Genomic DNA, 21,066 nt, shown 5'->3' on the forward strand with positions numbered 1-21,066 from the left:
CAGAGAGAGACAGAGCATGAATGGGGGAGGGTCAGAGAGAGAGGGAGACACAGAATCAGAAACAGGCTCCAGGCTCTGAGCGGTCAGCAGAGCCCGACGCGGGGCTCGAACTCACGGACCGTGAGATCATGACCTGAGCCGAAGTCAGCCACTCAACCGACTGAGCCACCCAGGCGCCCCAGAGCCTTGATATTCTTGAGAGCCCTGTTTCTCAGGGAGGATAGAGTACAAATAATCTGATTTCATCATGTTGTGAAAGAACTGATCACCAGGAATCCTTATGCATTCTTCATGCATACATTCATTCTGTCAACAAATATTTGCTACAATAGCCAAGATATGGAAACCTAAGTGTCCACTGATAGATGAATGGATAAAGAAATTGTGGTAATGTACATACAATGGGATATGATTCAGCCATAAAAATGAATGAGTATTTTGCCATTTGTGACAACATGGATGGACTGTTTTTGTTTTTAGTTTGAATAAATTGAATTTAAAAACAACTGAAAACTTGAACTCTTAATAAAAAAGCACTTCATCATATTTTGTCTACTTTAGCCCCTAGTATGTGGACAAAAGATAATATAAAGAAAAGGATATACACATTTCCCCTGTGTCATATTTAGGATTGCTTATTTAGATTTGATTATGTAAAAAATCTAGAAAGAAAGCAAATAAATGAAAAAATAAAAATCAAACAACTTATAATACTGCTCAGGTGAAAGCAAATGTAAGAGAAACTAAGCCCTGATGAATAGCATTTACTTTTCCATGAAACTCTTTTCAACATGTTATATATTTACCAAATCACTACCATGTAAATGTTATGAATACATCCCATTATCTGTAAATCGGTAGATGCCATGAAAATTATAACTATAGAAAATTGTTAGTATTATAAAAAGGCTACTTTCTATGAATTAAAAAATATCTGCTACTATAGTTTCATAATAGAAAAAAATTATTGAGCACCTACTATATGCCAGGCACTGAGCTGGGTGCTAGCAGCACAATGATAAGCTTAACTGTTATGGTCTGTACCCTCCATAAGTGTGTACTTCACAGACGTTAATAATGTAACTGCACAAAAATGTAAGTGTTGCCTGGTGTTATGAAGATAAAGCATAGGGATCCATATGATTCTATAACAGGTTAGCATAATCTAGTTTAAGAATGGGTTTTTTAGAAGTGCAGCTTGAACCAAGATGTGAAGAATGAGTAAAGAAGTGGCAGAAGAACATTCCAAGTAGACGGCACAGCAGATGCAAAGACACTGAAGTTACAGGGAACATGTTATCTCTCCTCACTTATTTATTCATTCCATACATGTAGGATTCCCACTAGTCCAGGCATCGTGATAGGTACCGAGGTTACCATGTGAATCGTATACAGCACACACACACCACACAGACCACCTTTGGTGTTAATTTTTTACTTTACCATGACTGAGCTTGCCATGTCCCTTGAGCATTGTGTACTGGACATCCTGCCATCCATTTATAGCTAGAACATTTCCTTCCAGATCCTGACTAGTCTCATTTTCCTTTCTTTCTTCATTCATGCATGTTTGCTAAGGGCGCAGCATGCCTCAGATTCAACTGATGGTCAAGTTATAAATTCTCTGGAGATGGTACCTCTTTCAGCAATGTTGTAAGGTCAAGACTCACCTTTCGTTGGTCTGTTTGCTCTCTTTTCTCTCCCCTTTGATGGTTTCTGAAAGAGACCAAAACAACTTTAGAAAATGTATTGCCTTATAGACACTAAATGAGGGAAAGTTTGAAGAGAATCCAGTCCTAGGACTCAAAGAGAAATCATGTGCCCATACACGTGGAAAAGATGGTTGCTTGATGCAATTTCAGGGGGACTGAGAAGGTGTTTTTTTGCATCCAAAAAGCAAATGCTTTCCTTTATTCACTGTGTCTTAAGTTCTAATATTGGAAATAGACTTTCCACATATAGCTCTACTCTTTACTAAAATAAAAATACTACTGGGAGGGGTAACACATTTAGTTTTAGCAATCATTTAGTGATTGGAAAAGTTTTCAATCCTTTTCTGAAAGTAAAGGTTTAGAAGAAGGAATAAAAGGAAATCCTGAATATGTTGATGCCTAAATGGTTGAGTCAGCTGGCACTACCCAATATTATACAATGTGGCATGGATGGGCCTAAATGGGAAATCTCTAGCTGGCTAGATCTCCCAAAGCCTGAGTTGCTACTGATATGGGCTTACCACTGATGCAACTTGGAGTATGAATTCCTTTAGGCTAACTGTTGTGATAGTGCTTTTGTCTCACTCAGAATCTTGCAACAGGGATTGTTAACCTGGATGTCCATAGAGAACTTTAGGGAGTAAAACAATACCCTTGATGGGTTTTAACACTTCCTAGCATTGGCAGTTCTGGTGTGTGTGTGTGTGTGTGTGTGTGTGTGTGTGTGTTTAAAGATAATCAGCTTTATTGAGGGATAATTAATATACAACAAAATCTGTAATATACAACACAATCTGTGATTGTCTGTATAGATTTTTATGAGTTTAGCAAATGTATGCAGTCAAGTAACTACCACCATAACCAAGATATAGAACATTTATATAAGCCCCAGTAGTTCCCTCCTGCCCCTTTTCAGTCAATATTTTCCCCTATCCCATCCTCTGATAACCACTGATCTGGCTAATGTCACAATAGTTTTGCTTTTTTAAAATTTCATAATTCCAAACGATCATACGTGTGTGGTCGTGTGGTCTTTTTGTGCCTGGTCTCTTTCTCCTAGCATACTTCTTTTGAATTTATACATGTTGTTGCATGTTACTAGTAGTCTGTTCCTTTCTATAGCTCAGCAGTATTTCACTGTATGAATATACCACCATTTGTTTATCCATTTACCAACTGATGGAAATTTAGGATACCAGACATTCAGTATTTCAGCTGCTATGGACATTTGTGTATGTATCTTTGTGTAGACATATGTTTTTATTTCTCACGGGTAAATATCTAAGATTTCTGGGTTGTGTAGCAGTGCATGAGAGTTTCAATTGCTTCACATCCTCTCCAGCCCTTGATATTTACCGGTACCTTTAATTTTAGCCATGTTAGTGAGTGTGTAGTGGTATCTCATAATAGCTTTAATTTGTATTTCCTTAATGACTAATGATGTTGTGACTGTCTGACTGTGCTCATTGTCCATTTGTATATTTTCTTCTATGAAGTATGTGTTCAAGTCTTTTGCTCCTAGCCTTTTGTTAAATGGATTGTCTTCTTTACTAGGTAGTAATTTATAATTATATATTCTGGATATATAGTATATAAGTTCTTTTCAGATATGTATTTGGAAACATTTTCTCCCAGTCTGTGGCTTGACTTTTAATTTTTTTAACAAAGTCAAAGGGCAAAAGTTTTTTTAATTTTGATGAAGTCCAGTTTATCAATTTCTACTTTTTTTTGTTTTTATTTATTTATTTATTTATTTATTTATTTATTTATTTATTTATTTTTGAGAGACAGAGCACAAGTAGGGGAGGGGAAGAGAGAGAGAGGGAGACACAGAATCCGAAGCAGGCTCCAGGCTCTGAGCTGTCAGGACAGAGCCCGACGTGGGACTTGAACTCACAAATCATGAGATCATGACCTGAGCCGAAGTCAGACACTTAACTGACAGATCCACCCAGGCGCCCCCAATTTTTACTTTGTGCTTACTGTATCCTATCTAAGATTTGCCTAACCTAAGATCAAAAAGATTTTCTCTGATTTTTAAAAATCTCTTAATTTTATCTCTTATTTTTAGGTCTATGATCCATTGCAAGTTATGTTGTGTGTGTCAAGGTTCATATTTTTCCATGTGGGTATCTAATTGTCCCAAAACCATTGTTGAAAAGACTATCCTTTTCTGCATGGAATTACCTTAGCTCCTTTGTCCAAATCAGTTGACCGTATGAGTTTACCTTTTGATTATCCCTCTTGTTTCATTGGTTGGTATGTCTGTGCTTTCACTAATACCACACTGTCTTGATTACTATAGCTATATAGTAAATCTTGAAATAAGGTAGTATAAGTCGTCCATTTTTATCTTGTTTTTTAGAATTGTTTGGCAATTGTATGTCTTTCACACTTCCACATAACTTTAAAATTAGCTTTTTAATTTCCACTAAACAGCCTGCCAGTATTTTGATTGGTATCTCATTGAATCCACAGATCACTTTGGGCCAAACTGATATCCTAATATCTACTCTTCTGATCCATGACATGGCATATTTCTCCAATTATTTAGGCCTACTTTAATTTAGTCAGTAGTAATATTTTTCAGTTTTTGGTGTACAGGTCTTGTACTTATTTTTAAAAATTTACTCCTAACCTTTTAATATTATTTGATGCTACTGTAAATGGTATTTAAAATTTTTTTCAGTGTCCAACTTGTTTGTTGTTAGTATGTAGAAATACAACTGATTTTGATTTTGTGTATTGACTTCGTATCTTGAGACAGGTACACACAATTAGTTATAATAGCGTTTTATGGATGCCTGGGGCTTTTCTATAAACATGATCATGCTATTTTTGAAAAAAAGACAGTTTTTCTTCTTCCTTTCAACATGTGTGCCTTTTCTTTCTTTTTCTAGATTTTTGCACTGGCTAGGACCTCCAAGAAAATTTTGAATAAATATAATACATTTAAATGTGGTATCTTTTCCTCATTCCTGATCTTATGGAGAAAACAGTCTTTTATCATTAAATATGATGTTAACTGAAGGTTTTGGTATATGTCCTTTGTCAGGCTGAGGAAGTTCCTCTATATTCCTACTTTTATGAGAGTTTTTCTTTCTTTTTGAAAATTATGAATGAGTATTAATTTTGCCAAATGCTTTATCTGTATCCACTGACATGATTACATGGCTTTTCTTTTTGGTTTGCCAATATGGTGAATTTTATTGCTTGATTTTTTTATATTGAGCCTATCTTATATTCCTGGAATAAACCCCACTTGATCATGATGTATCATACTTTTAATATATTGCTAGACTTTAGTTGGTAATTTTGTAAAGCATTTGGCCATTTATGTTCCCAAGGCATATGTGTAGTTTTCTTTCCTTATCAGAGCAGTCTGGAAACTGACTTTAAGTAGTAGTTTGGGGGCAATCATACAGCTCATCTCATCTTTTCCCTTCTTTCAGGGATTACAATTTTCTACAGCTTGTTGTCCAAAGTCTGAAAACAGTTGTTTCATATTTTGTCTGATTTCCAGTTGTTTACAGTATGAGGGAAATTCCTGTAGCAGTTCATCCTACATGGGAGGAAGAAGTTTATATCTTCTATATAATTTAAAAAATTTAATAAATTAAAAAAATTTTTAATTTTTACAACTCAGTCATATTTCCTTACATCTTCTTATAATCATGCACTGAGATGCCCTTTGAAGCCACAGTTAAGTATGATATTTGTACTCTATGGCAGTTCTTCAGATATTTGAAGAGAACACCTTTCCCATTCCCAAAGCTTCCTTTCTGGCTAAGCATCCTCAGTTACTTGAACTATTTCTTATTTGACTGAACTTCTAGACACTTTATATATCTGGCTAGGTTTTGTTTTTGTCAAGGTTCCTTTTTAAAAAATAATGCTTATAGCTGAATACAGTTTTTCAGATGTCTGTGGACCAACACAGAATATTTATATTGTCTTTTCATACCCATGACAAAATCATCGCCATTTAAAAAAAAAAAAGCTTCTATTTTAAAATAAAAGCGGACAACAAAAAAGCAGATTCTAATCTTGTGTATTTGATTACAAATTTAGCATTCTGAAGGCCAGATGTGATGATATCACCAACTTTCAGTTTTTAAGTCTTGTGAAGGTTTCTGTCTAAATAGTGGTTAAAATTATTTATTTCAGAAAAGACACTTGCCCTTTAAGAAATCATTCCTGAAAGAGCTGAGACTCTTCCAGGTTTGGTGGAGGGAGGCAAACTGTAAAAACTGTTGGTTGCTAGGGCTCTATTACATACAGATTTCAGTCACACAAGACCCAAATGAGGAAGTAAAACTTTAGGAGGAGCTATTTTTAGTCTCTCTCCCCAATGGGTAAACTGATAGGGTAACTTCTGATTGGGAAAAGACAGTAATTCAAGGTTACAATTTCTCATGCCTAATCTGCTTTGTTTGACAAATCAAAAAAGAGAAGAGAGATTAGAAACCAGCTAGAAGAACTGTGGCATTTCCCTTTTATTCATTTAACAGCCTGAACAGAGTAAATCTGGACGGTTGGGGCATAGAAAAAGTATAATTACCGAACAAACACTGGAAAAGACTTCTGATGCCAAATTATTTAGCTAGAGGGCTGTCTCCTCTGAGAAACAGATTAATATTGGATTAGGAGGAAGCTCCATTTTTGGAGAAATTCCTACTGGTTATCAGTAAGTTGTGTCTCTGTGGATGGATCATGACTGCTTCCACGTCTATTTGTCAGCAGAATTTAGTTCCTTGTGGTTTTATGACTGAGATCTCCATTTCCTTGCTGGCTTTCAGCTGAGGGCCAGTTGCAGATTCTAGAGGCCACCCACATTCCTTGCGTCACGGCCCCTTCTCCATCTTCAAAGCTAGCAATGATGTGTTAAGTCTGTCTCAACCTTTGGATTTCTCCTTCTTACATCTCATCCCTCTAACCCAGCCTGGGAAAGATGCTCTGACTCATGTGATTAAATTGGGCCCACCTGGGTAATTCAGGATTATCTCACCATCTTAAAGTCAGTACCTTAGTTACATATACAAAGTCCCTTTTGCCATGTGAGATAACATAATAGGTTCTGTGAATAGTATGTGGACATCTTTTTGGGGACATTGTTTAGTCTATCATATAGGCAGTGCCAGAGGTATCCACAAAGCAAAGTGCAGACATTGCTGAACTACAGAACCCAAATTTACAAACACATCTACATAGCATGGTTACTTGGAACATGTCCTCCTCCAGTGATATCAAGACTCTTCTCTTTGACCAAACTCACTAGCACAGGTGATTGTCTGATCAAACTTTCCCTAGAAATATTCTTTATCACATTCTTGGGAGGAAGAGGTCATATATATGCTATGTTCTCTTGTTATTTTCTGCCTTTTATCATTCATAGCTCAGTTTGACTATTTCATATGCATACACACAGCTTCTTTTTTCTTTTCATATTTTTATTTAAATTCTAGTTAGTTAACATACAGTGTAAAACTGGTTTTAGGAGTAGAATTCAATGATTCATCACTTACATACAAACCCAGTGCTCATCATAACAAGTACCCTCCTTATACCCATCACCCATCTAGCTCATCCCCCACTCATCTCTCTCCATTAGCCTCATTGTCAACAATAGCCAAGCTATGGAGAGAGCCCAAATGTCCAAACTGATGAATGGATAAAGAAGATGTGGTGAAATATTACTCAGCCATCAAAAAGAAGGAAATCTTGTCATTTGAAATACAAAGCTTCTTGAACCCCCTTTCAACTTCTTTCATGTATACACACACATCCTCTTTAACTCTATAGTCTATTCTCCTGAATTTTTCTGATTTCCTCTTGGGGGAAGAAACATTCTTACTCTCCTTTTCTCCATTTCTTCTTTGTTTCAGTTGTGAGCTAATCATTCCAAAGTAAAAGAAAATTTAGGAAACAGCTTATTTTCAAGCTGAAGCCTGCTTCTGCACATTTAGCTAATTCTAAATGGCAATGAGATTGAAAGAAAAAGCTCAAAATTGTCACCTTGAGAAGTCAAAGCTTTGATAACCACGATATATCTCTACATCTGACCCTGTGTTCTGAATTTTAAACTTTCATATCATAGAAATCTATTATTATATCAGCACACTACATACTTTGGTGGTTTGAATGACTCTACCATAGGCTTAGTATTCATTTATTGAAATTGGATAATCAGTCCCCAATTTCCTGTGTTGTTTTGTTTTAATATAGCAGGATGATGGGTTGTCTGGGTGGCTCAGTCAGTTGAGTGTCAGACTCTTGGTTACCACTCAGGTCATGATGTCACAGTTTGCGGGATTGAGCCCTGCATCAGGCTCCCTGCTGACAGTGCAGAGCCTGCTTGGGATTCTCTCTCCCTCTCTCTCTGCCATTCCCCAGCTCATGTTCTCCCTCTTGTTCTCTCTCAAAATAAATGAATAAACTTAAAAAAATATACATAATAGGATGCAATGAATGACTGCTAATGTTATCCATCTATTTTCTAGTGGATCTTGTAATCAGTACACTGACTGAGCCAGCCAGGTGACCCAAAATTTTATTTATTTATTTATTAAAGTTTATTTATTTATGTATTTATTTATTTATGTATTTATTTATTTATTTATTTAAGTAATCTCTATACCCAATGTGGGCCTCAAACTCACAATCTTAAGAGCCCCATGCTCTTCTGAATGTCAGAATGGCTAAAATTAACAATGCAAGAAAGAACAGGTGTTGGCAAGGGTGCAGAGAATAGGGAATCCTCTTGCACTGCTGGTGGGAATGCAAACTGGTACACTCTGGAGAACAGTATGGAGTTTCATCAAGAAACTAAAAATAACACTAAACTATGATCCAACAATTACACTATTAGGTATTTACCCAAAGGATACAAAAATAAAGATTTGAAGGGGTACATGCACTCCAATGTTTACAATAGCATTATCTACAATAGCCAAACTATGGAGAGACCCCAAATGTCCATTGACTAATGAACGGATAAAGAAGATGTGATATGTATATACAATGAAATATTACTCAGCCATTAAAGAATGAAATCTTGCCATTTGCAATGATGTAGATGGACATAGAATATATTATGCTAAGCAAAATAAGTCACTCAGAGCAAGACAAATACCAAATATCATGTAATTTCACTCATTTGTAGAATTTAAGAAACAAAACATGAACATATGGGAAGGAAGGGAGTAAAGAGAGAGAGGAAAATAAACGACAAGATGCTCTTAATGATAGAAAACAAACTGTGAATTGACAGGGGGAGGTGAGTGGGAGATGGGCTAGATGGGTGATGGGTACTAAGGAGGGCACTTATGATGAGCACTGGGTGTTGTATTTAAGTGATGACTAACTGAACTCTACTCCTGAAACCAATATTGCACTGTATGTTAACTAACTAAAATTTAAATTAAAAATTATAAATAAATAAATAAAATCATTTGTGAACATTAAAAAAATAAAAATCAGTATACTGAAATCTTAAATAAGATGCTGATCTGAAGCATTTACTCATCTGATGCTTTTTACCAAAGTGAGTAAGAAGGTTACCTAATTATTAGCACCAACCAAACTTCTACTACAGGCATTACTGATATAAAGTCCAACCTTACTCTACAACTTTGCCCAAACCAGCCCAAACCACAAAGAAGCATAAGATTATTATAAAGCCAGGTGCAATTTTGTCCCCCATTAAGCACAGTGCCACTTTTATAAAAGTCAGTGAGGAGGCTGCTCAATGCAGTGCTATTTATAATAGCAAAACTATGGGAACATCCTAGGTGTCTATCAATATGGAGTTAGTTAAATAAATTAAGGTATATCCACAAAATGGAATATCTCACAGCCATTTAAAATGATGCTGTAGAAAAAAAATAAATGATGCTATAGAATGATACTTACTGACATTAAAAATTTTCTTGCTACATTTAGTACAAATAAGTTAGAAAACAGTACACGTGGTATTATCCAAACTGTGAAAAACAGTCCTATAATATTATTCCAATTATGGAAAATAACATAGATTCCAGAAAAATCTGGAATATATACACCAAAATGTTGTCTACATAACTATTTCTTTCTTGTGGAACTATAGATGATTTTTACTTTCAGTATAATTGGTAATGGGTATGTAATACTTGGTAATCAATAAAAGTTAATATTATTTTTATAATATTATTTTATATTATATTTTATTTATTATTATTTTTATAATAATATTATTTTAACAAGTCAAGAGGGAACAATTCATCCCACTTTCTTTTCCTCAGAAACCTAGACTTTTAGAGATGAGAAGGTGAATCTTATGGTCATCTAATTCTCCCCTCCTCCCACCAAGCTTCCCTGCTTGAACTCTGCCAGGTCCATAATCACTAACATTTAGAAGTGTTTTCACCATTTTACTTCATTTAAATGTTCACAGTGAACTCATGAAGTGAGGTAGGTAAAGCAAGGAATAATCAGCTTTGTCTGGAAACCAGAAGTACCTTTGTAAACCTTAGAAATGTTGCCTCTCCTAGAAATCCAGAGCAATGTTGAGTCCCATCTATATGGGCTACAAACTCTGAGGGAAAACCTTTTCCTCCAGCCACTTGCTGACTTTTTGCCACTCTGAGCTCAGTCAATGAGCTCCAGAAGGCAGCTGATCAGGAGGTAGCTGCAAAATAGCAATCTGTAGAGAGGACAAGCACTGACTCACCACATTCATGAGAGGGGCCAGGCTGCTTCTTCTTCCTTTTCCTTAGTGTTTTAAAGGACACCATCCCACAAAAAACAACAAACATTACAAGTACAGCCGCAATCCAGAGGAAGTGGCCTTGTTCAGGGTCTTTATCCTTAGGTTGTGCATCTAGAAATGACCACAAGTTTTCAATCAGCCAGGAAGGTTGATTATAAAAGGTTTATAATTACTGTTGTCTTCATTTACAAGTCAACATCTCCCCAGGGTTCTACTGCCAGAGGAGCCTGAAATCCACAATCTGAGGCCATAGAAAGCCCGAGTCACAGGGCCTCACAGCTAAGAACCAAGCCATTGCTCCTGGCTGAATGCTTGGACTAAGCTACCTTCTCTTCCCAGAGGTTGGGATGACAAGGACTGTGATCTAGAAGAAGAGTGTCAAACTGGCCCTTGGTTCTGTGCATGGATATGGTACCCATGCTGAAGGTTTTGAATGTATAGTCATCTGTGCAGCAGCATGCTTCCTCAGCCCAGGCATAGTCAAGCCCTGGGGTCCTGAAGTTTCCCTTATAATAATTTTTCCATCCACTATCATCTGTAGATCAGGTGTCAGACATACCTCACTTGGACAAATATAACAGCTTCTTATCTCCAGTTTTGCTTGTTTGTTTATTTGTTTCTTCCACTGAGGTCACAGTGGAAAAAGCAGGGCTTTCAGAATGTATTACCTACTAGAAAACCTTTGATATCTTTTCATGCCCTGAGGAAACCGGTTTAGAATCAGCTCCTGGGAGGTCAGGACATTCTTTCCTGCATGGGGACTTCTAAGTTTCTACAAAGTTGAAAAACAGACTTTGGAGAGAAAGCTTATAACTGAGTGGCCCATTTTATAGACAATTTATGGGAATGATTTGAATAGTTAATCTCAAATTACAGGCAAATAGGAACCACTGACCTATTAGTTTAGCTGCAATTTGTGGATCCATACCTTGTTCCTAAGACATTAACAAAAGGAGTTGCTGCCATTACAGGCCATATTCAACACTTTTTTGAGTCTGTCCCAGTTTATCCCACTTGAGCCTGTTTGGCATTCCCAGTATAGAGAAGTTATACTTGATAACATGGAGATTGCTACCTTTTGACACCCAAAAAGATTCCTTGATTCAGGGTCTACTCAATTTCTGATCAAGCCATAGAACAGGGATACAGAGAGGCAAGCCCTGGCTTCCTGAGGCAGCTAGAGCTAAAACATTTCTGAATATGGTGATAGCTGGGAAGGTTTTGACAGTAGTGGAGAAACAGCAGAAAGGTGAGACATGATGAAGCTACAGTGGTGGTAAGGCTCTGTTCATTTGTAGACTGTGGGAGGCATGGCAGAGGAAGCCATGGCAGAAGGCCCCAAGGCATGTTAGGTGTGGTGGTGTTGCTGGCTCCAAACAGGTGCTGAACCTCAGGGATAGCTTAGGAGAGGCTACTATTAGGCCAACAGAGGTTACAGTGAAGCAACCAGGACAGGCTATGTGGCCTATTTACTGGACTCTCAGAGGCAGAAGTGTCTTAGCAGGAGGAAATCAGTAGAAGGAAAGGATTGGGCCACCAGTAAAGCTTATTGGCCCCAAGGACTGTCCATAAGAATGTGTCCATGGACCAAGTTATGTTTGAACAATGAGACACCAGGAGAGAGGAAACAGCAGGGTTAGAGGATTAAGAAAGAAGTTGAATGGATGCCTTAGAAGAGGAAGAAACCAAAAGGGAGAATTGGAGAAGGGGCCAAGGTAAGCAGAAAGCAGACGTGTGGGAAAAGGGGTCAGTATCAGAAGCAGCCATAAGGGCAGTGTGGGTACAGGGTCCCTTTATTCCAGGAGAGAATCTTGGAGTTACTGCTCCTCACAAGTGAAGTCTCAAATATGGATACATTTCTTTTTTTTTTTTAATTTTTTTTAATTTTTTTTTTTCCAACATTTTTTATTTATTTTTGGGACAGAGAGAGACAGAGCATGAACGGGGGAGGGGCAGAGAGAGAGGGAGACACAGAATCGGAAACAGGCTCCAGGCTCCGAGCCATCAGCCCAGAGCCTGACGCGGGACTCGAACTCACGGACCGCGAGATCGTGACCTGGCTGAAGTCGGACGCTTAACCGACTGCGCCACCCAGGCGCCCCAAATATGGATACATTTCTTCCAGGGCAAAGCCAGACTTTAAAATGTCAGGCTCGTATTAGCAGACACTGCTTTATCGTCAGCCCTTTCCTCCAACTAGACTGGACCCTGTACTATACTGTCAACATGCCACAAGAACTTCTGCTTCTGAGTCTTTCCTTGATGCATATGCCCACCACCACCACCTGTGCCCATATCAGATACTGTGAATTGATTTTGGTCCTCTCACTTTTCTTTTTTAATGTATGTTTATTTTTGAGAGGGAGAGACAGAGTGCAAGTAGGGAAGGGGCAGAGAGAGAGAGAGAGAGAGAGAGACACAGAATCTGAAGCTGGCTTCAGCCTCCGAGCTGTCAGCACAGAGGCCAACACAGGGCTCAAACCCACAGACTATGACATCATGACCTAAGCCAGAGTCGGATGCTTAACTGACTGAGTCACCCAAGCGCCCCAGTCTTCTCACCTTCTAAGCCTGGATGCTGAGAATTTTTCTTTCTGTTTAGGAAACCACTAGTCTGATGCCTGTCATCTCTTCACCATACTTGTAAAGCCCAGTTATCTTTTAAGATCCAATTTCCTTTAGGAAGAATTCCCAAGGAAGTTACCTACCTCTGAATGTCTATAAAACTGATTATCAGTCATTCTTGTTTTTAAATTTGGTCACATATTTCCATGGGATATGCTTTAGACTCTAATTCCAATCTTTTTAAAATCAAGTTTTCCATGTGTTTACATCATGGAGTTCTGATTCTATTAGAAGGTCCTTGAGGGCAGAGAGCATGTCTTACACCTTTCAGCTTTCATGTCTGCAGTCAACAATGTGTAGAATGGCTCTATACTCAGCATGTGCTGTTATGTATGAATGTATGTATGATGTGTGTGTGTTTGTGTGTATGAATGAATGGAAGAATTCTAGCCTGGAGGAATCTTGCATTTTCTGACTGAATTTCAAAATATTCTATCCAAAGGTAGCCCAGAAGACTGGGCTAAGAACATACTTCCTCAAGTGCAGCATGCGTTCATAGTTTCTGGGACCCTGCAGCACTCAGATGGAGAGGAGACCTCTGTCTGAGTCCTCCCTAATAGTACCAAAAATGACCCCATTGGAGGTTTCCTGGCAAGCAAGGCACATTGAGTGATCTGCCTCAACCATTTGTGTATAATACCTGTTGAAAGAAATAGTCTTGGGAAGCAGCTTTACCTATATTGAAAGGTAGGGAGAGCAGCATCTCCAGTGTCTCCAGTTTCAGGGCACAAAAGACGCTCACATTGTGTGCTTCAGGGACTGAAAAAGGCAAGCTGATAGAAACGTTGTACAGTTCTGTCACATTATTTTGAGATTTCTTCATGACAGTATCATACTTAGTAGTTGAATTCTCAGTGTTTAGCTGAAAATACATCTCCTTAGGTTCTGGGTAACCTTGTATAGATGAGCAGGTCAAATTTATGATGCCAGAATTTTCTGTTCTATTAGAAGTTACTGTTATTTCAGGTTGACTGAAGTTAGCTGAAAGCAGAATAAAGAGACAAAAAAAAAAAAAAAGAAATCAGTCTAAATTTAGATGTGTCTAGAAGACAACTGCAAATAACGTTCTGATCTGGGAACTCACTGGGGGCACATCTGGGAGCCTCCAGGTGTGTAAATTGTGGGCCTCAGTCCATGGTGAGAGCTTCATAATGACCCCACATTTATTTTTCAAGAATAGAGTTTTGGACTATGCTTACTTCCAGCTTACCCAAATCAGGGGGGTACTCTCTGAGTGAAACGAGAGCTGAAATTGAGTCACCAAAGATTCACAATGAGGCCATTGTGCTGGAGAGTGGAGTCTTGGGAAGGAGAACTGGTGTGACTTTAGAACTCAGCCGTCTCGTGGGGTACATTCCAGCTTGCCAGACTAAGGAAGCAGAAAGGGATTGACACCAGCCGAGTTTATGGTGCTGGCATACTCTGGGCCATATCTTCCAGAACCCCAAGCAAGATAGTGGTAAGTGAGTGGATGGGGATTTTGGATTTAGAAATTCAGAATATTGGTTTTGGGCATAACTGTCAAGTTTTCTACATCATGTACAAGATGAAGGTCAAACCCAGCCATTTTTAGGGAAAATATATGATCTTGATAAACACAGAGATTCCCCTGCCTTGGTTTGCCATTCAGATTCCTGTGGCCATTGAGGATCACTGGCACCTAGCCTCTTCTGCCAGCCAGATCCCTGTTCTTCTTCAGTAGTCACTGGGTAGCTTTCAGGTTCTACATACTAATTTATAATTTAGTAGATTGCCTTTAACAGTGATTTGCATGTCATCTTTGTAAGTTTTGCTGTAAGTACCCTGTTTTTGTAAGTTTTGTAAGAACCCTGCCTATACTTTATGGAGTCTGTAGAAAGTGGGTTGCCATGGTGCTACCTACTTCACCCTCCTTAACAATATCTGTGGAATCACAGGTTGGAAAAATGATTGTGTCCCACCTAAAACACACCATGTTTCTCAATGGTATCTGGCCATACTTTAAAAACATTGATTTAACATGTGTACAAAATGTTCCAAAAGTCCTGCAGCCTACTTTAAATCACATAAAGCTTAAAGGGAGCAACTCATCATTCTATTTCTACTTTGCCTTTGCTTTAACTCTGTGTTTTCAGAATCAGTGTTGATCTGCCTTTTCCAGTTTCATTAAAAATTAATCTGAATCTAGTAATCTCACACTTGGGTATCTACCTAAGAGAAATGAAAACTTAACATTCACACAAAAACTTGTACATGTTTACAGAAGCTCTATTTATAATAGACCCAAAACAACTATAATAGACTGAAAATAACCCAATGTCTTGCCATACACTGAGTGGATAAAATATAATACTCCTCAGCAATAGCAAGCAACAGGCTTTTGATACATGCAACAATTTAGATAAGTCTCAAAGGCATTATGTTGGAAAAAAGAAGCCAATCTTAAAAGGTTACGTACTATGTGGCTCCATTTAAGTGACGTTTTCAAAAGTTAAGACTGTAGGATGCAAAACAGGAGTTATGCATATGGAGAGGATATGATAATAAAGTGATACAGCATGAGGAAAAATTTTTAGGGTGACAAAAATGTTTTATATTCTATTTGTAGTGGTGGTTACATAAATCTATACATATGTCAAAATCAACAGAGCTATGCATCAAATAAAATAATTAATTTTACTGTATTATAATAAAAAAAAACTGTAGTGATATGTAGACTTTTCAAGGCCTGGAAAAAAAGAGGAGCTGAATTGTCACTTTTGGGGATTATGTGTTCTGGGTTATTTCCCTTCGTCAACCAGGCTCTTGGTTGGTCAGCAAACAACTCATAAGTGACCTCCAGGAGGTTGAAGAAAAAACCCAGATCAATCAGCTATTACCTTTGCTAGTTGCTCTAGGCAAAGATTTAGTGGGTGAGAAATCTTGGACCAAAGGAAAAAATGAACATAAAGGAAATCTGAGGCCTATATAGCTTTGTAAACTTAGTAATGGCCAAATTACCCATGGTTTTCCCTTGGCCACTTTAACTTTGTTCAGTGAGCTCTATTTTGCCCCCAAAGCAGATTCTTAGTGATCCTTCAGAAGCAATCTATAAAAAGTACAAGGACTTTCAGTTCCCTATTACCAAACCTTGCCTTCCCTTCAAATGGACTTCCCAGAAATGGCTGGCCCTTGCCTTCTCTCTCCAGGTACCACCCCCACCCCTCTCACCTCCCCAACGCTACCCCCCTGCAACATTTCTCTGTTCATTGCAGTCTTATCTGAGAAGGTCAGGGATCTGAACATGCCCTTGATTACATACCAAGCACTGATAGGTCAGAACTCATTTGGTGCATGGGAACTAGTCCTTTGGGCCCTTTATAATGAATGAAACAGTGATATGTGCCCTTGTCCTTGATCTGAACATTGTGGAGTCTCAGGGTCCAGTTGTCCTTGTCAAAGCTTGTACGGCCCTTATATTTGAGATGAACATTTTGAGGGTTCTCTTTGCCTCTGAATATCTCATACAGAACCAGCTTATCCTGGTCCTGCCAAAATACTACCAGCTCATCCAGGCTTATGTTTTGAGAGTTTGTAAAATGGCATGGCAGTTCTCCAGTCTTGTTGAAATATGCTTGACTCTTCATGGAAGAAACACCTAAAAAAGGAAAGGTGGAGATTGGAGAAGGTGAAGCAAGAAGGAAAAAGAAAAAACAACTCCATTTATCTTTATACAATACCCAGATGCTATCTCACCAGTACAGATACTAAAGAACTAGGTATTAAACTCTGGAATGTGCAATATACTGGCATCTGGAGAATGGGACCTTTGTTCTCTCTCACTCCACTGCTAACTAAAGTGGGCCTTGTGCAAACTGCAACCACTATGAAATGCACTTTCCTTATCAGTTTAATGAAGGGGTGGACTAAGTGTTCCAAGAATCTTTCAAGTACTATGGTTCTGTGAATTTAAATCCCAAGACAGGGAAAACCAGCAGAGTTAGATAATACATTTACATTCACCCATCTATTAACCTTCCTGTAACCTGAATATTGATTCTCTTCATTGTAGCTGTTACAAGGTCCATTACTTCTATGCCATCACCAAAAGTTCTCCCTTCCCTTCCCTATCCCCTTATCCCTTGGCCTGCTATAGTTGAAAGATTTCTGATAATGGCAACAAATTTGATACTCCCTCCCTTTCATTATGCCTTGATAGTTGGGTATTACATTGAGTAATATCTTTGAAATTCAAACAGTTCCCTTTGTAGAGCTTCCCTCATGAATACTGCTTTCCATGGCCAGCTCGCCCAAGGATATAAAACAGTTTGGAAATGACACGGTCAACCAAAGCCTCTATTTTCAGTGACCTCCCTAAGCTCTTTCAGGGATCAGAAGGAGAACTGTGCCAATATGATGGTTGTTTTGGGTTTGTGGTGGTCAAAAACCATTTAAAGTACATGAATAAAATCCTGGAAATGAATCATAGATGAGAAGGTGAGGATGTGCCTTTGGAGTACTGGGGAAACCCCAGGTACGAGAAACTTGCTCTTCCCCATATGTGTTGCCACTGGAAATTTTTACAACCCCTGGAGGACATGCTGGGAAAGTTCAGATAAAGGCTTTCACCCCTAAGGACATAGTGAAGTGTGGAAGGGATGTGGGCCACCTAACTGATTGATTAAATGTGATTGATTATAGGGTTTTTGTAGGACTTGTTCTGAGTCACAGAATTACGTATGAGTTGGCCAAGAAATTAAGTAGTAGTGGGTGAGAAGTGCAGGGTTAGTGGGAAATGAAATGCTGTTTCTTAGTTAATACGAAGTTAAATACCACCCTGGGGAGAATGTTAGGGTGGGTTTTGAATAAAGCTTCATCATCAAGACTTCAGTGAAGAGATGTTGACATTAAGCTGGAAAGGAGAGCAGGTTGGTGAGAGAGATGAGAGGAGTTTCGTTTGAGGTGTTCTTTGAGGGTGGTGGGAGAAATTGAATTGATCTGATCAATGGGTTCCTCTTCTAAGAGGGAGTAGGACATATAACAGTGACATGCACTTGGCAAAATTTAACTATTCAAAGTGTGGCCCAGTGAGAACATATAATCAAGAGGGTTGGGTGGTCTTGCACTCTAAGGGAAGAGGACTCTGGGCACTCTTGAGAGTTGTTAGCACAAGTTCAAATCACTGACTGTTGCATTGTGCTCACTAGAACCCTGTAAAACACTTGGCAAGTATAAAATGCAACATCTGTATGGAATGTGTTCCCATATTGGAGGGTGGTGAGAAAATTTACCTGAGTACCTGGAACTGTGAAAGGGGAACCTAAGGAAGATTTACTTACAATTTACAGCAATTGCCTTACAAGGCAATCCGAGGGCTCCTGCTACTTCTTTGCTAAACTCTGAATGATAATGTAAGAGTGCCACCTGCTGTAAAAGCTTCTAGTAGCTATATCTCTGGGGAAACTCATTCTGGTTTTATCGCTAATTTACTATATATATATATATATATATATATATATATATATATATATATATGGCAGATGACCTAAAGGCGAAACCAAACTCATAGTTGAAAATTCTACCGGTTAATGGTCAACATTAAATTATTGCTTAGTGGTCAACTGTGTCTTCTGGGCTTGGAAATGACTTCAACTTTGGCTTCTTCTTTTTGTCTTCTTTGTCTATGACTGTTTCTCTGCAGAACCTCTCTCTCCTTCCTACTCACTCTTTCCACTCACAGATCAGTCTAAATTCTCTGACTCAGGTCCCACCCCCCTCCTCCCAAAGATTATAAGGGCTGTTCCTTCCACCCATCTGACTGCCCCAATCCTCACCTACCAATCAAAAGTGAAAGGCATGGGCATCACTAGGGGACTGGACAGAAATGCAGAATCTCTGCCCCACCCCCACCACCAGACCTACTGAGTCAGAATCTTCATTTTAACAACAGCTCAGTTTGAGAAGCTGGAAGAGAGGATCTCTACCTCTGTCTTCGGAGTAGAACAAAGAAGATAGTGATAGGAACAATTTACTCCTATTTGTCCCTCCTCCCTTTCCCCTCACTCTAGGGTAGAAATCACTCTGAGGCCCATCTTGAGTGGAACTGAAAGTATTTCACAATTTACATTCCAAGTTCCTCACCAACCACTGGCTTACATGACATCACTCAGAGCTACACATGCTAATTTCCTCTCTGACAATGTGGGGAACATTTAGCTCAAGGTCTATTTTTCCTAAGTGGCTTTAGGCCTCCCCTGTTATGACTCCACACCTTAGGTCACCCAGTTACTGGACTCATTGAGACTCCATTGGTGGTTAAGCATTGAGATTCTCTCCCTTGACCAGCATCTAGGTAACAGAAGAGGTCTGGGTCTAGTTATCACTGATTGCTATGATGATGTCAGGAGCTAGGCACACAAGAATCCATCTAGACCCTTCCCCGATCAAGTAGAGAAGTTTGTTTCAAAGGGTACTTGAGGACTTTCTTAGCAATATAATGTTTAAAAGTTACACAAAACTGTAGTGTTATGACCTTGTGAGGTCTCCTACCACACCTGGGACTTTAGTCTTTCCAGGCCACTACCCCAAATGCATGTCTTATACATTCAAGGTCCATCTTCTTCTCATGTTACTATGCTTATTTATGCTCATAAATTTTTCTTCTTTTACTAAACTTCCTCCAAAGCTTTACCAAGCTCCCTGGAAATCTCATTCCATTGTAATAAACTCCTCTACATCTTCAATCTCTTCATCAAATATTTCCCCCAAGGTTGTGCTTTCATTGGAATCTGGCCTACCTGAAGGCCACCCTTTGTCCCCAGCTACTGCTTGTTTTAGCACACTTCGAGAGGACCTTGAGAAACACCCTTCCCCTTTTGAGGTGTTCACCTCTCTCACTGCTGTTACTACTAATCACTTGTCATTACTTCTTTGCTCACTGAGGATTTTGGCAGTAGATGCAAGATCCTTCTTTCCAACCAATTATTACTATCAATTTGAGTGATTTCAGTATGGATAAGTTCACCAACAACCTTGCTTCAAGTTTCTTTGGTCTTTTCCACTTCAAAGATCTTCATCCACAGGCTATTTCAGCAGCACCTCTCCCATGACATAACCCTGAACCTTTTCACCAAGAACATCTCTGCTCCTAGAATCCTAAACCTCAATGTACTTATCTCTGTCCACAATATATCTTCCTCCAACATTTGCTCCTGACTACTCCACCTAAGTTTGTTCTCTGACAAACAAATTTTGTTTGACAAAACCTAATTTTAATTAATTTAAATATAAATAGCCGTATATGGCTAGCGGCTATCATATTAGATGATAGTATATCTTTCCAATCATTCTTTTGCCAATAAACTTGCCCCGCTGTACAGAATCCATCCTAAGAACATTTAATTTTTGATCTACATACCTGTTCTTACAACTAAATAATTAAGCAGTACCAGGGAAATTACTCAATTATTCAGACTGATGACATTACAAATCTGTAGTCTCCCGTCTCACTTAATTTGTTCTCTGGGCTGATTACCCTCCTTACTCTCCCTCATAGCAGTTACTTCAGCAGTTTCCTTCGCTACTGCTTTTAGTTTCTTTTTCTCTTATAGTCAAACTCTCTGAAAGAGTAAGCAGCAACTGCTGCCTCCACCCCCAGGCTCTGTCCCCCACCTCTCTGCCAAAACTTCCCTCACAGAGGTTGCCAGTGATTTCCCACCAATGCCAAATTCAGAGCTCTTTTCAGACCTCATGTTATATGACCACTCTGTTGAATGTCACTGTGTTGACCATATCTCCTTCTGGAAACTCTCATCTTTCCCATTCTCTGACCTCCTGGTCAGTTTTCTATGATCACTCTTTAAATGCTGATTATCTCAAGTGCCTGTTCTTGATCTTCTCCTTACTCTCTACTCTCTATGTTTTTTCTTCTCTACCCCCCTGGATTCTTTTCTTCTCTATTCCCCTGTCAAGTATAAGCTAATAATTCATAGATGCTTTTCTTCAGCCAGTCACTTTTACTAGAGT

At 38.7% G+C, this 21,066-nt stretch overlaps 1 protein-coding gene across 4 annotated transcripts in view; it reads right to left on the minus strand.

Annotated features, from left to right (window-relative positions):
- The window catches only part of CD86 (CD86 molecule), a 67,649-nt gene that overhangs the window by 2,877 nt on the left and 43,706 nt on the right, over positions 1-21,066 (minus strand). For 3 of the 4 annotated variants that reach the window (XM_058731215.1, XM_058731216.1, XM_058731214.1), the window contains exons 3-6: positions 16,364-16,699; positions 13,759-14,064; positions 10,420-10,569; positions 1,671-1,716 (exon numbers count right to left, since the gene is read on the minus strand). In XM_058731215.1, the coding sequence (XP_058587198.1) occupies positions 1,671-1,716; positions 10,420-10,569; positions 13,759-14,064; positions 16,364-16,699 (838 nt within the window). The remainder of the gene's footprint in view (positions 1-1,670; positions 1,717-10,419; positions 10,570-13,758; positions 14,065-16,363; positions 16,700-21,066) is intronic. The other variant, XM_058731217.1, reaches the window with a different exon arrangement.

This window comes from Neofelis nebulosa, chromosome 5 (genome assembly GCF_028018385.1).
Source record: "Neofelis nebulosa isolate mNeoNeb1 chromosome 5, mNeoNeb1.pri, whole genome shotgun sequence".
NCBI lineage: Eukaryota > Metazoa > Chordata > Mammalia > Carnivora > Felidae > Neofelis > Neofelis nebulosa.